General features: G+C 43.6%; 1 protein-coding gene across 2 annotated transcripts in view; it reads left to right on the plus strand.

Moving 5' to 3' along the window:
- Positions 1-15,184, plus strand: part of KIF13B (kinesin family member 13B) — a 216,976-nt gene that overhangs the window by 88,648 nt on the left and 113,144 nt on the right. For both annotated transcript variants that reach the window (XM_051842522.2, XM_051842523.2), the window contains exons 5-8: positions 2,620-2,712; positions 4,436-4,616; positions 10,131-10,218; positions 13,300-13,434. In XM_051842522.2, coding sequence (XP_051698482.2) covers positions 2,620-2,712; positions 4,436-4,616; positions 10,131-10,218; positions 13,300-13,434 — 497 coding nt within the window. The remainder of the gene's footprint in view (positions 1-2,619; positions 2,713-4,435; positions 4,617-10,130; positions 10,219-13,299; positions 13,435-15,184) is intronic.

The raw sequence follows: 15,184 nt of genomic DNA on the forward strand, positions 1-15,184 counted from the left end.
TTTGCTCTCGAAGTCTAGCCCATTATTCTCCTCAAAGGTAACTCTCAAGCCCCATCTCGCCATTGAAGACTACAGTGACAGCCTTTTCTTTCCTTTATCTCTGGATGCTTAAGTTGTCTGTTTCTAAGCAAACACTTCTATTTATTTATTTTTGGCATTTTTAAAATACTTATTTGAAAGCATTACACACAGAAGAGGCAAGGTGCTGGGGGGGTGGTCTTCCATCCACTGATTCACTCCCCAGTTGGCTGCAATGGCTGGAGCTGCCTGATCTGAAGTCAGGAGCCAGGAGCTTCTTCTGGATCTCCCACGTGGGTGCAGGGGCCAAGGACTTGGGCCATCTTCTCCTGCTTTCCCAGGCCATAGCAGAGAGCTGGATCAGAAGTGGAGTAGCCAGGACTTGAACTGGCACCCATATGGGATGCCAGCACTGCAGGTGGCAGCTTTACCTGCTATGCCACAGCACTGACCCCTTTTATGACCTTTTTAAAAAAGATTTGTTTTATTTGAAAGGCAGAGTTGCAGACAGAGAGGGAGAGACAGAGAGACAGATCCTCCATCTGCTGGTTCAGTCCCCAAATGACTGCAGTGGCCTGAGCATTAACCTGCTGCGCCACAGCACCAGCCCCAATTTTTTTTTTTTAAAGGTTTATTTTATTTGAGGGACAGAGTGACAGAGGGAGAATCAAGGAGATCTTCCACTTGTTGATTCACTCCCCAAATGTCTGTAACATCCAGGGCTGGGCTAGCCCAAAGCCAAGAGCTAGGAAATCAGTCTGTCTCCCACATGAGTGACAGGGGCCCCAGTAGTTGGGTCATCATTTGCTGCCTTCCCAGGTATACTGGTAGGAAGCTAGAAAACTGAATTGAAAGCAGAGTTGTCAGAATTCAGATTGGTATTCTCATATGGGATGTGAGTGTCCCAAGTAGTGACTTAACCTGCTGTGCTATTAGGTCTACTCCAAGAATAATTTTATTTAATTTTTTAAGATATATTTATTTATCTAAAAAGCAGAGTTACAGAGAGCAGAGGCAGAGAGAGATAGAGGTCTTCCATCTCCTGGTTCACTCCCCAGATGGCCACAATGGCCAGAGCTGCACCTATCCGAAGCCAGGAGCCAGGAGTTTCTTCTGGGTCTCCCGTGTGGGTGGAGGGGTCCAAGGACTTGGGCCATCTTCGACCGCTTTCTCGGGCCATAGCAGAGAACTGGATTGGAAGTGGAGCAGCCGGGACTCGAACTGGTGCCCATATGGGTTGTCGGCGCTGCAGGCAGCAGCTTCATGTGCTATGCCATTGTACTGGCCCCAAGAATCTATGTTTTAAAAAAATTATTTATTTGGAAGGCAGAGAAACATACAAGGTCTCTTGTCCATTGGTTTACTGCCCAAATGCCAGTAGCTGGGCCTGGGCCAGGCTGAAGCCAGCAGCTGGGAATTCAACTCAGGTCTCACGTGTGGGTGACGGGGACCTGGAAACTTAAGCCATCACTCGCTGCCTCCCTGAATGCACCTTAGCAGGAGGTTGGAGTCAGGAGTGGAGCTTGGAGGCTGATGCGGGTGTCCCAATCATGTCTTAACAGCTGAGTCAGACTTCCACCCATGAGCAATCCCTTTGAAATATTGAACGTCATTGTACTGGCTTCTGTTCTGAGAAAGAACCATACTATGGCTGTTGGAAAAGTTAGTTTATTTGGTCTGGCTGGCCCAGGGATGACTTTATAAATCGCTATAGTATCAAAAGTATGGTTAATTAACTAGGAACTGAGACACAGTAGCATGCCATTGCCAAAATGCAGCTGCCCTCCTTCCATACCTTATTTGAAACTCAGTGAGGTTCACATGTAATTATTGACTGATGATGATGTATCTTATTTGGCCTGGAGCTAAAAAACTTAGCCCTGTTACTGATGTTTGTGATTAAAAGCTGAAGGAAGGGGCCGGTATTGTGGCGTAGTGGATAAAGCCACGACCTGCAATGTTGACATCCCATATGGGTACTGGTTTGAGTCCCGAATGCTCCACTTCTGATCCAGCCCCCTGCTAATGACCTGGGAAAAAACAGTGGAAGAAGGCCCAAGTGCTTGGGCCCTTGCTACCATGTGGGAGACCCAGATGAAGCTCCTGGCTTTGGCCTGTCCCAGCTCCAGCCATTGCGGCCATCTGGGGAGTAAACCTGCAGATGGAAGGTCTCTCTCTATATAACTCGTTCAAATAAAAATAATTAAAAAAAAAAAAAAGCTCAAGGAAGGGTCCAAGTTGTTACTTCCTGTCCTAACTGGTATATATTGTAGATGTGATTGTTCTAAACTCTGGTACTCATTGAATAAAAACATATACTGAGTGGAATATAAAAAAGTCAGGTACACCAGGGTCCCAAGTGTAAATCTAGATGTTTTAATCTGTGGTCATAGAATAGGTGGCTCAATGGCCTTATGTGTTACAAGAAAATTCTTACTGATTGTCCCTCATGTGCTAATTAGAAGTAACTGAAGGGCATAAGCCTTTGGGAGCATTTATCAAGCTTAAAAATTTTGTGTGGAGATAAGCTGATTGTATATTGCTGAATTTTTTTTAATTGTTCATGTGTAGTTTTGGCTTACAGCATTCTCTGTCTCTCAGGTCAAGATGATGTTTTCAAGTGCCTGGGGGAGAACATCCTTCAGAATGCTTTCGATGGCTACAATGCCTGCATCTTTGCCTATGGACAGACAGGTATGGTAAAGCATATGAAATCACACGAGCACACAGCTCGCAGTGAAAGATGAAATAGTCATGTTTACCAAGCAGCATGTTGCTGATTTATTCTGATTTGCCTTGTCAGGAAGCACTATAGGTTTTTTTGTTTTGTTTTGTTTTGTTTTGTTTTGTTTTGTTTTGTTTTTATTATGGGCGTAATGAAATTAGGCTTAGGATTCTTTTTCTTTCCTGATCTTCTCGTAAGACAATGGTAGAGTTGTATTTTTTAAATACATTACAGAGCTATGACTGTTGAACTTTATTATTAGCCATGCCTGTATATCCTGCTTTTGAAAGCTTTAAGGATCATAATGGGGAAATATGGACCTAAAAGAACATATTTGTTCATTTGTTTTTGGTTACAATTGATAAGGAGCTTTTCAGCTTCTGCATCCCTGTGGTCAGGGAAAGAATGCCTGTTACAAGTGAACCAGTTGCTTGTATGATTGTATCTTACGCTTGTGTAGCTTGTCCAGCTGGAAACTGCTCTTCACCAGAAACACTACTTAAGATATTTTCAAGCAGCATCGTTTGTAGTGGTTGGAAGAGCAGCAACCTTGAGCAGACTGTGCCCCAGCCCTGCTCTGGCTACTCAGCAGCTGGGAAAGGTGGGCAGATGCCCCAGCAGCTCTTCTCCCGTGTGTCCTTTCCTGTCAGATGTTGCTAATTCACAGACTTGCCTGTTGCAGTTGTCATAATAAGCCACTGTGTGCGGATGTCAGGAAAGACCTGCGCAGTGGGAGGTGGGGTTGAGTTTTAGGGTGAGGTGGCAAGTGACCAGAGTAACACTGTGTGTGGTTAAAAGCATGTTTGTGAAATCATTGCTACTAAAAAAAGAATTATTAAGTGTCAATGGTTAGTGTTTGGGAATAATAGGACTATGATCATTTAATTTTCCTCTATATTCCTGTGTTTTAAAATTTTTAAATGAATATGAATTTCTATTACAATGGAGAAAATGATTTTATCATAGAAAAAGATTGTCCTTTGGTTTCCACACTGTTGCCAAAGGGCAGTAAGTTAATTTGCTCTGGGGATTACAGTGAGAACCCATATTTTTTGTGCTACGATTAGTGAGTGGGAGCAGAGATAACAGTATAAGTTGTATGGATTTTCCCAGTTTATGGTTTTTTTTTAAAGATTTATTTATTTATTTGCAAGTCAGAGTTACACAGAGAGAGGAGAGGCAGAGAGAAAAGAGAGAGAAAGAGGGGTCTTCCATCCAATGGTTCACTCCCCAGTTGGCCGCAATGGCCAGAGCTGTGCCGATCCGAAGCCAGGAGCCAGGAGCTTCTTCCGGGTCTCCCACGTGGGTGCAGGGGCCCAAGGACCTGGGCCATCTTCTACTGCTTTCCCAGGCCATAGCAGAGAGCTGGATTGGAAGTGGAGCAGCCGGGTCTTGAACCGGTGCCCATATGGGATGCCAGCGCTTCAGGCCAGGGTGCTAACCCACTGCACCACAGCGCTGGCCCCCCAGTTTATGTTTTAGGCATTTTTTTTTTAGCATACATGTGATTAAGGACAATAAATTTTCTAAGGGACATTTTCTGATGACTTTCATATATGTCATATGGACACTTCTGTATATGATGTTTGAGTATATTTCTTCAAGCATTTTGGGCATTTTATTCAGTGCTAGTGGAGAGAGTTATGTATTTAAACATCTGAGACCATAATAACTCTGATTTTCATTTTTTAGGGTCTGGGAAGTCTTATACCATGATGGGCACAGCTGACCAACCTGGATTAATCCCACGACTTTGCAGTAGCCTCTTTGAACGAACCCAGAAAGAGGAGAATGAAGAGCAGAGTTTTAAAGTAGAAGTGTCCTACATGGAAATTTATAATGAGAAAGTTAGAGATCTCCTGGATCCCAAAGGGTAAAATAACTTGAGCCTTCAATGTTACAATGTTATGGACTAATGAAGACATAATAAATGGGCTTAAGGGAAGTTTTTATATTGAATTCTATTAGAGAATCATCTAGTAACTATCTTTGTGATTTATTTTGAATTATGTTGAGTAGCTTCCTGCAAGCAGCCAGGTTTGGGCTTTTCAACTTAGGGCTGAGTGAAGAGAGGAATTTAGGGGCAGAGAAGAGTGGTTGAACAGACATGTACAAAGGTGTTTGAGAAAGTTTGTGGACATGGGCAGGTGTTGGTGTACTGGTTAAGAAGCTGTGTGGGATGCCTGTATCCCATATTGGAATGTCTGGGTTCAAGTCCTGGCTCAGCTTCCTGCTTGTATGTACCCTGGAAGGCAGCCAGTGATTGCTCAAGCGCTTGAGTTCCTGTCCCACATGGGAGACCTGGATAGAGTTCTGGGTTCCTGACTCAGCCTTGCCCAGCCCCAGTAATTGTGGGCATTTGGGGAATGAATATAAGATGGAAGGTCTCTTTTTATCTGTCTGTTTCAAATAAATAATGAAATAAAAATTTGTAGACAAATATAATGAAAAGATAATTTTGGTGCAAAAACTTCTGAAATTCAGATTTTTATAGTAGGCGTTTTACCTAACTTTATGAAGACCTCCATGTATGCATGGGTCTCAAAATTTTTTTTTCACAAAAGGAAACTTAGCTTTCAACTCCATGTTTGCACCAACTTTTTGAGGTGCCCTCATTTTTGTCATACTGCCTTTCTCAGATTCATTCAAAGCCACAGACAAAAAATAGCTGAAGAACATTTGTCATTTAGCCTAACTGGTAGGTTTAAACCACTCTTAAACCAAGAAATTTTAGGTGGAATTCAGCTGTTTGTAGGCTGTGAGATGAAGGAGAGGTATAATCAGATAGGAAACCTGGTCTTGAGAATGGTTGAAGATTTCCCTGGGGAGGAAGTGCCCGTGATTTCCTGGCATAGACTTCAGAAGAGAAGCGGCCCAGAAGTAGCGGAAGATGCTCCTGTGACTCCGTAGGCACAGCTAACTGAATGAGGAAAGCGGGAGGCAGGTGAGGACGTCCTTTCCGTGCACAGAGTTCTAAGGAACTGCAGCAGTGGGGTGACCACCTGCAGCTTGCTGTTGCCAAAATAGCATGAGGAAGGTTGAAGAGCCAGCTGAGCTGAGGCTTAAAGAAAGGGCATGGGACAACGGGAGACATTTAATTACATTTTGATGGGGAAGATGATCCGGGGAAGATGATCTTAGAGGCAGTGATTCAGTGATGCTTGATCAAGAGGAAACCACCTCTGTGCTCTCCAGCGCCGTGTGTGTGTGTGTGTGTGTGTGTGTACACATAGGTAATGACCTTTAGGCTTTCACAGGATGACTGAATTGGTACTTACTGTTTCTTCACAAAGTTTACTTAACAAACATTTATTGAGTGATTCTTATATGCCTGGCACCATGCAAATTGATAGAGGAAAGTCTTAACTCTTGGGACAGAATGAAAGTTTTATAGACAAATAATTGTAATGTACTACAGTCTGCTTATAACTTGTAGGGAAGCTGATAGAATAGAGAGAGCAAAGAGAGTGATTGTGGCTGGAGAAGGGACGAGTCCACAGAGGGGACTTTATGAGTTTTGTGCCGAGTAGACATTTGTCCACTGAGAGATTAGCTGACAACTGTTCAGGCATGGGAAAAAGCCTGTAGCAAAGCATGGAGAAGCAAAGAAATGACCTGTTTGGAGAGAGATTTGTCAGTTCAGTGTAGTTGGAGAGAGAGTTCGTGGAAGTTAGATGGAGCACAAGGATGGAGGTGGGTGGAGGATAGCCCAGGCACGCACAGCTTGCTTACTCTCATATCCCTGTATGTCTTATTGCTCTGCCTTGAATACTTTCTCTTGCACTCTAACCTCTGTGAAGATCTTTGAGGTCCAGCCCAGACTTACTCATTCCAGAAATTCTTAACTGATTGACTGCATACCTGTTTGTTCTTTTGTTTTGTATTCCACAGTGCTTGTGTGGAATTGCTTGGACTTCACTATCTACAGTTATTCATAACCTTTAGTAGTTTATTATGAGTTTGTCTTGTGTGTAGGTTAGTAATACATAGGGTGGATTTTGGAGTCATGTAGCTATGTGTCCAGGTCTTCTTGTCACATATCTTGCAAATTCCTTATGCTTCCCAGGGCTAACTTGTATGGAGGAGAATGCTGTGATTATACAGTATCTCAGAGACAGCCTGGGATGGTACAGCTGAGGTCTTAGGACGTTTACTGACATAGCAAGTGCTCAGTAAGTGGCAGCCCTTGTTTTCCTCCCATGAAAAGCCCTTGGGGAAGTTGAAGAATAATGGATCGATACCTTCAAATGTGATCTCGTTTTAGCTGTACAGTATTTGGGAGAACTTGGCCTTGTCATTCAAGTACTAATTTTATTAGTTCAACATCTACTTTGTACAGTATCATGATTACATTGTTTTACTCAGGAAAAATATAGTAGGCACTATCTTTAAGAAAAAAGAAAAATCAGAGGAAGAAAATAATGGAATATGTCCAAACATTTGTTCTACACATATTTCATTTTTTAAAAACAGATTTATTTATTTATTTGAAAGATAGAGACAGACACAGATCTTTGATCCTCCACTGGCTCACTCACCAGATGGTCACAATGGCCAGGGCTAGCCCAGGCCAAAACCAGGAGCTCCTTCCAGTTTTCCCACATGAGTGGCAGGGGCCTAAGCACTTGGGCCATCTTCCACTACGTTTCTCAGGCCATTAGCAGGGAGCTGGATTGGAAGTGGAGCAGCTGCGATATGAACTGGCACCCAAGTAAGATGCTGGCATTGCAGGTGGTGGCTTTACTCGTTAAGCATAGTACCAGCCTCCTGTTCTATATATATTTCATCTACAGTTATATAGTGACGGTTTCAATGCTTGATCCTACATTCTCTAAGATTGCTAATCATGAGAAGATATCATGATGGTATACTGGAGGACAGTAAACAGTTTAGATTTGAAAGTCACTTCCCTGTTCCCTAACTTTGCTGCTTCCATGAAAGGCCATTCTACAGCTCTTCCTGACCTCCTATGACTTGTGGATGAAGGTGGTGGGCTGGTCTCTGACCGTAGGTGAGGTTCCTGGGCTGGCCTCTGTCTGTAGGTGAGGGTGCCGGGCTGGCCTCTGACTGTAGATGAGGGTGGTAGGCTGACCTCTGACTGTAGGTGAGGGTGCTGGGCTGGCCTCTGTCTGTAGGTGAGGGTGCCGGGCTGGCCTCTGACTGTAGGTGAGGGTGGTGGGCTGACCTCTGACTGTAGGTGAGGGTGCTGGGCTGGCCTCTGTCTGTAGGTGAGGGTGCTGGGCTGGCCTCTGTCTGTAGGTGAGGGTGCTGGGCTGGTCTCTGTAAGTAGGGTGGTGGGCTGGCCTCTGACTGTAGGTGAAGGTGGTGGGGTGGTCTCTGTAGGTGAGGGCTGTGGGCTGGTCTCTGGCTGTAGGTGAGGTTCCTGGGCTGGCCTCTGTCTGTAGGTGAGGGTGCCGGGCTGGCCTCTGACTGTAGGTGAGGGTGGTGGGCTGGCCTCTAACTGTAGATGAGGGTGCCGGGCTGGCCTCTGTAGATGTGGGTGCTGGGCTGGCCTCTTTCTGTAGGTGAGGGTGGTGGGCTGACCTCTGACTGTAGGTGAGGGTGGTGGGCTGGCCTCCAGCTGTAGGTGAGGGTGGTGGGCTGGCCTCCAGCTGTAGGTGAGGGAGGGTGGTGGGCTGGCCTCTGACTGTAGGTGAGGGTGGTGGGCTGGCCTCTGACTGTAGGTGAGGGTGGTGGGCTGACCTCTGACTGTAGGTGAGGGTGGTGGGCTGGCCTCTGACTGTAGGTGAGGGTGGTGGGCTGACCTCTGACTGTAGGTGAGGGTGCCGGGCTGGCCTCTGACTGTAGATGAGGGTGGTGGGCTGACCTCTGACTGTAGGTGAGGGTGGTGGGCTGGCCTCTGACTGTAGGTGAGGGTGGTGGGCTGGTTGCGGTGTCTGTGCTCATTGCTCATGTTGTGCATTCTTGACCCTTTCTTCCTTTCCACTCTGCGCTTTTGTGTTACTAGCACTTTCTCTCTACATCTTGTAAGCCAGCAGTTTGGGAGTCCTCTTTATCACCACTTATTCACTGAGTGACTCTTAGGTGCCAGAATTGTACTAGAAGCTGTATCACCCCAGTTGTCCAGGCATTGTTCTGGCTCTGCTGGAGTCCATAGTGTGTTTAAGAATGGAAACATACCAATGAATTCTGGAGAGACGATGAGGATGAGAAAGTCGAGACAAGAGAAGTGGGTAAGAGCAGGTTAGAAAGGAGCTTGCCTATCGAGCTGAGGAATGGGGTCTTTATTTCTTAGCGATTGAAGAACTGCCAAACAAGTTTAAGCATTATAATTCATTACTTATTTTTTAAAAAACAAGATTTTATATAGTTTAGAATGAGCACACATTTATGGTGGAAAATATGGACAAACAAAATAAGAATCACTTGTAATCTCACGGTTGAGGTATTATATTTTATAAAAGAATTATTTTTAGTTGGCAAATAAAAATCATGTATATTTATAGGGTACAATATGATGTTTCGATCTATGGAAACATTGTCGAATGATCAAATCAAACTAAATAACATAGCCTCAAGTATTTACATTTTTGTGGTCAACATTTAAAAACCTATCCTCAGCAGTTTGGATACGTGCATTATATTATTGTTGACTGTGGTCAGTATTCTGTGCAATAGATCTCGAGAACTTCTGACTAGCATTTTGTGCCCTTTGGCCAGCAGGCACCTGGCTGCTTCTTGTTCTGTCACGTGAACTATGCTGTGGTGTTCTGTGTTCTTAGTGGATGCAGTTTACTGAGTTATCAGTTCCTTGTTTGCCAAAAGATTACTTTAAAAAAAAAAAAGTATTCATTTTTTATTTTTATTGACTCCATGTTCGTGCCTTTATTAAAATGATCGCACACATCCCCTCCCCCTGCCCCATTAGTCTGTCAGTGTGATTAAGTGCAGGATCTTTCTTTGTAATGTTAAAGCAGCCTAACAGCCCTGGGGTAAGCCCAATTTTGTGTTTGTAGTTATTAGATTCAGTTTGTTGTCTTTTGTTTTTCCCTATTCATGGTTGAGATTGGTCTGTAGTTTTCCTTCCTTGCATAGCTAACATTTATTGAGTTTCCGCCCTTTGTACCACATTCTGTGAAATGACAAGTAGATTGTTCATATTTATTTGACTCTGCATTCTTTGTGTAGTAAATAGACATCCCACGGTGTACCCTTTTGAAGGATGTGATATTTTGCCACATTATGAAGGTTTTCTTCCCAGTGAGGATTTTAAAGTTCGCTTTAAATTCTTCTGGGATCAAATCAGTGGGTTTTATTTATTTGGGGGTCTCTTTTGAATTCAGCATATATGTTTATGGAGCACAGCTGAGTCTTTAAAAAAAACAGATTATTATTAAAAATAAATTCTTTTGCTTTTTATGAACAGAAGCCGCCAAACGTTGAAAGTCAGAGAGCATAGTGTATTGGGACCCTATGTGGATGGACTTTCTAAACTGGCTGTCACAGGCTACAAGGTAACAGCATCCTTTATGTCAATTACTGGAACTGAGGGACGTACAGTGTTCTTGTTTGTTTAATTTGTTGTTTTCAAAAATGAATCTTACAATAGAATCACTTAATCACTTCTTGTGAAAATCTTAAAAATGAGATAGCAGATTAGAGACCAGCAAATAAATGTAGGCTAAAGAGGAAGAAGCTTTTAAATTAAGCCTCAGGATTGTCAGACTTAATGGGTTTGGAATAGATCTAGATGATTGTGAATTTTACCCTGTTGTCCTTTATCTGTTCTGGGTTCTGGTGCCTACTTATACCCCTTGCCCCACTCAACCCCTCCCCTCCAATCCTTTTTTTTTGTTTTGTTTTAGTTTTTTTTTTTTTTTTTTTTTTTTTTTGAGGCTTTTATTTTGTTGAACTTTTCAAGAAATAATGTTTTTATATTTATACAGCAACACATGAGACTGTATATATGTGTCAGAATTATGTTCAGCTGCAGATAACATAAAAACTGTATAGGGCTTCAGTTCTTTGAAGTGTGGATTATTCTCTTGTGTTCCTTATGTATCCTCAATGTCTAGAGAGTACCTGGCATGTGGTAGGTGCTTAGTATACATTTGAATAAGTGAATGAATGGTGATTTACACAGACTTTTCACTTGAAAGAAGTCTAGGGGTTAGGGGTGAATGTTCCAGTGGTGGTGGTAGGTTTCTTTCAGAATGCCATATAGAGAGATGCAGCCATGCCCCTGTTTTCACAGTTCAAGCAGTCTCTTAGGACCAAGATGTGGTAGCACACCTGCATTCTTTAAGGAGAGTTCCCAGAGGGCCTGTGTTATACAGTCCATCTTATGCATCATGTGGCCAGACTGAGCTGCAAGGGTGGTTGGGAGAGGCAGTCTCAGCTCTGCTGTGATATGCTGAGCTAAAAGCTGGGTTCTTTTACTGGAAAGAAGAGGAGACTGGATAATAGGAGGCGACTTATTATCTTTCATGTAGTCTTTTCTTTTTCCTTATTAAAATCCTTGTAAAGTAGATGTTCCTAACAGCTTTGTAGTCTTTCATTAGTCTTACTAATGAAACTGAAGTTCAGATTACTAAGTGACAATTTTAGAACTTGCAGCATTTTACAAAATGAAAATCCATGGTCTTTATTATATTCTGTCTGCCCCTCCCTCCCTCCTTCTTTCTTTCCCCTGCTTTCCTCCCCCTCCTTTGGCTTTCCCTCCCCCCTCCTCCTTTCTTTCATCAGTACTAGCAAGCAAGTGGTAAATCTATATAGAAAATTAGTCTTTCAGTATTCTCATTTTACAGATGGCTTTGGGGTGGGCATTTGTATAGTGGCTAACACACTGCTAGGATACCTGCATGATGGAGTGCCTGGGTTTGAGTCCTGGCTGCACTCCTGATTCCAGCTTCCTGCCAATGCACACCTCGGCAGACAGCAATGAGAGCTGGAATAGCTGGGTCTCTGTTACCCATGTGGGAGTCCTGGATTGATATCCTGGCTTTGGCTGGTGCAGCTCTGGCTGTTGTGGGCATTTTAGGAGTGACCCAATGGATGGAAGGTGTGTCTGTCTGTTTCTCTCTGACTTTCGAACAAATATGTACAAATGTAGATATTCAAAACAGATCTGGTAAGATAGACAAAGGTGGTAGCTGGTGATATACATTGAGTGAAGAAGTTACAAGTTATTTGTTGGCTGCTTATTTGTGTATAATCTGTTTGAACAGTAAAGTTGGCGGGGGGGGGGGGCGATGGTGCTGTGGCGTAGTGAAAAAAAAAAAAGCTGCTGCTTGCAGCACTGGCATCTCATATGGGCTCTGGTTCGAGTCCTGGCTGCTCCACTTCCATCTAACTCCCTGCTAATGAGCCTGGGAAAGCAGCGGAAGATGGCCCAAATGCTTGGGTCCCAGCACTCACATGGGAGACCTGGAAGAAGCTCCTGGCTTCAGGCTGGCCCAGCTCTGGCTATTGTGGCCATTTGGTGAGTGAACCAGTGAATGGAAGGTCTCTCTGTCTCTCCCTTTCTCTCTCGAACTCTGCCTTTCAAATAAATGAAATGAACAAATTAAAAAAAAAGTATAAATAGTAAAGTTGTATTGAATCAATGATTAAAAATCTAAGTTTTAAAAAATTTTCTAGCCGGCGCCGTGGCTCAATAGGCTAATCCTCCACCTTGCGGCGCCGGCACACCGGGTTCTAGTCCCGGTTGGGGCGCCGGATTCTGTCCCGGTTGCCCCTCTTCCAGGCCAGCTCTCTGCTATGGCCAGGGAGTGCAGTGGAGGATGGCCCAGGTGCTTGGGCCCTGCACCCCATGGGAGACCAGGAAAAGCACCTGGATCCTGGCTCCTGCCATCGGATCAGCGCGGTGCGCCGGCTGCAGCGGCGGCCATTGGAGGGTGATCCAACGGCAAAGGAAGACCTTTCTCTCTCTGTCTCTCTCTCTCACTGTCCACTCTGCCTGTCAAAAAAAAAAAAAAAAAAATTTTCTAATTAGGTGAGGTTAGCATGACAAATGCATCCATCTGTGTGATTCAAAAGGATAGCTTCTAAAGTTGTTGTTTTTTAAAGATTTATTTCTTGATTTTGAAAGTCAGAGTTAGAGAGGGAGAGGCAGAAAGAGATCTTTCATCCACTGGTTCACTTCCCAGAATGCCAGAATGGCCAGCACTGGCCCACTCAGGAGCCAGGAGCTTTATCTGGGTCTCCACCTGAGTAGCAGGGACTCAAACACTTGGGTAGCTTTGCCCAGGTCATTGACAGGAAGCTGGATCTGAAGTGGAACAGCTGAGATATGAACTGGCACCCATGTGGGTGGGATGCTGGCCTCAGGCAGTGGTTTTAACCGCTGTACTACAGTGCTGGTCCTGGTTCTAAATTTTTCTGATTTTTTAAATGCAGCTTGCCTCTTTGGTCTGTGCCTGCAGAAAATAATGGGCTTTGAGTTTTCAGAGACAGTATTAGCTGTTGTGCTCTGTGGCGTTCAGTGTTCGTTGTTGACTAAGTAATGAAATTTGTAATGCATTCCATGTGGGTAGCAGAGTTTTCATATTTGCTACATGGATGATGAGATGTGTGTCTGACTTATCTCCGCCTAGGATATCGAGTCTTTGATGTCTGAGGGTAACAAATCTCGCACAGTTGCTGCAACCAACATGAATGAGGAGAGCAGCCGGTCCCATGCAGTCTTCAAAATCACCCTCACACATACTCTGTACGACGTGAAGTCTGGGGTAGGTGTCCAGTGCGTTACCTTTGTGTTGACATTCTGGAGTGGATCATGGCTTGTCTTTTTCTCTTCAGGTTAAAAGTCCTAGGCACACTCATGTGTCAGGTAGAACTTGGACAAGCAGGTGAGCAGACAGGGCTGGACTGTAAACAGTGAGGTGACTACAGAGATGTTTCCACAACCTGAGGAGGAGTTGGTTCCAGGTGAAATCTTGGGGAATAACCTCCAGAACCCACAAGGACGCCTCGAGAGCTAGGAGTTCAAGGCACAGCCTGTGACCCTGGTCAGGAAGCAGAATTAAAGACGGTGCTTTTGTCCTTGCAGCTGCCCCGTAGCTCCCTGGAGGGCAGAGGCTGTGCTGGCATCTTCCAGCAGAAAGCATCACATTTCCATGACCTGCTTGCCACGAAAAACACACACAGGGAAGCAGGGCAATGGCCTCTGCTTTACCTGTGCTTTCCACATCTTTAGCAAGAGGATCTGGTTGATGGACCCTGTGTCACCTAGGGAACCCTGGCTGAAGGGTGTCTGACAGAGGCAGAGGTTAGCTCCCTAGCCTCCACCTAAGGGAGGGTGGCTCAGAAGGTAGGCAAGTGGCGACCCAGGGTTTCTGAGCTTTCGAGTGGTGGCGACTGCGGAAGCCAAGACTGACACTGCAGCTGATTGAGTGCATTTTGTTTATTTTTGCAGTGTCGCCTTCTGCTAAGTGGCTAGTGTTGGAAGGACTGACTTGCTCTCGGGAGATTGTACTGTAAAGTTACTAGATCTTGTTGAGTAATTCTTGAGTTTTCGGTTGGGGATCTTGTGAGGGATAAATGGAGTCATATTTATACTTCTGCCACGTTGACAATGTCCCTGTTGACTCACGCGTGTGTTTTCCTCTTTTGTGTGAAGTTTTGTATAGTTTATTATGTATTAATTTCAAATACCAGGAGTTAAAATAATCACCCTGCAAAGTGCTATGTTTGGCAGGATTTTCATTTGCTGAAAGCCTATTTTTCTTGTTTTACCATCACAGCAAGACTAGTGTTAAACAACAAAAAGTTCTTTGTTTCCTATTTCCTTTTCAGCATAAAACGAAAAACATTGAAGGCCTTTTCTTTTTATTAAACCAAAAGTGCTCTTAATTTGGGAAACCAAGTATCCTTTTGTTAGTCACATATTTATTTTATGGAAATACATACTCATGTGTATTTTAAAGGAAAGTCTTAAAAGGATCCAACTGGCATTGGTTTCTTTTATTTTTGCACTGTTGCTGAAGAGTAAAATATTTGTTACATGTATGTATATGAGTTTTGAAAAAGAAAATGCTATATACATGTATATATAATATCTTAACTAGAAAAAGATGTAACTCTGATACCTGCAGTTGTGAAATAAGAAGGAATTATTAAATATGAGTAAGATGGAAGACTTCAGAACATGTTTTGAGGAATTCTTTTATTGTATAAAAGTCAGATTAGTGTTTTTCTAGAGCAGTAAGAATTGCAAGTATTTTGCCTCAGAATTATTGGTAAATATTCATGAAGTTTTAAGTATAGTTTCAAACCATGATAAAAATAAAAAATATTTTGTGTATTTCTCTCAACTGTTTTGGCTGTCTTCAAAGTGTGTCATTTCAAGGTGCTGTGTCTGAGATAATGAACTTTCAGGCTTTTTGGGTGAGTGGAGCTCTGTAGCTGCTGTGTGAATTTACCAGCTAGAGTATGCAGTTTCAGTGTTGCATACCAGCACAAAATGATTTTGAAATAACA

This window comes from Oryctolagus cuniculus, chromosome 2 (genome assembly GCF_964237555.1).
Source record: "Oryctolagus cuniculus chromosome 2, mOryCun1.1, whole genome shotgun sequence".
Lineage (NCBI taxonomy): Eukaryota > Metazoa > Chordata > Mammalia > Lagomorpha > Leporidae > Oryctolagus > Oryctolagus cuniculus.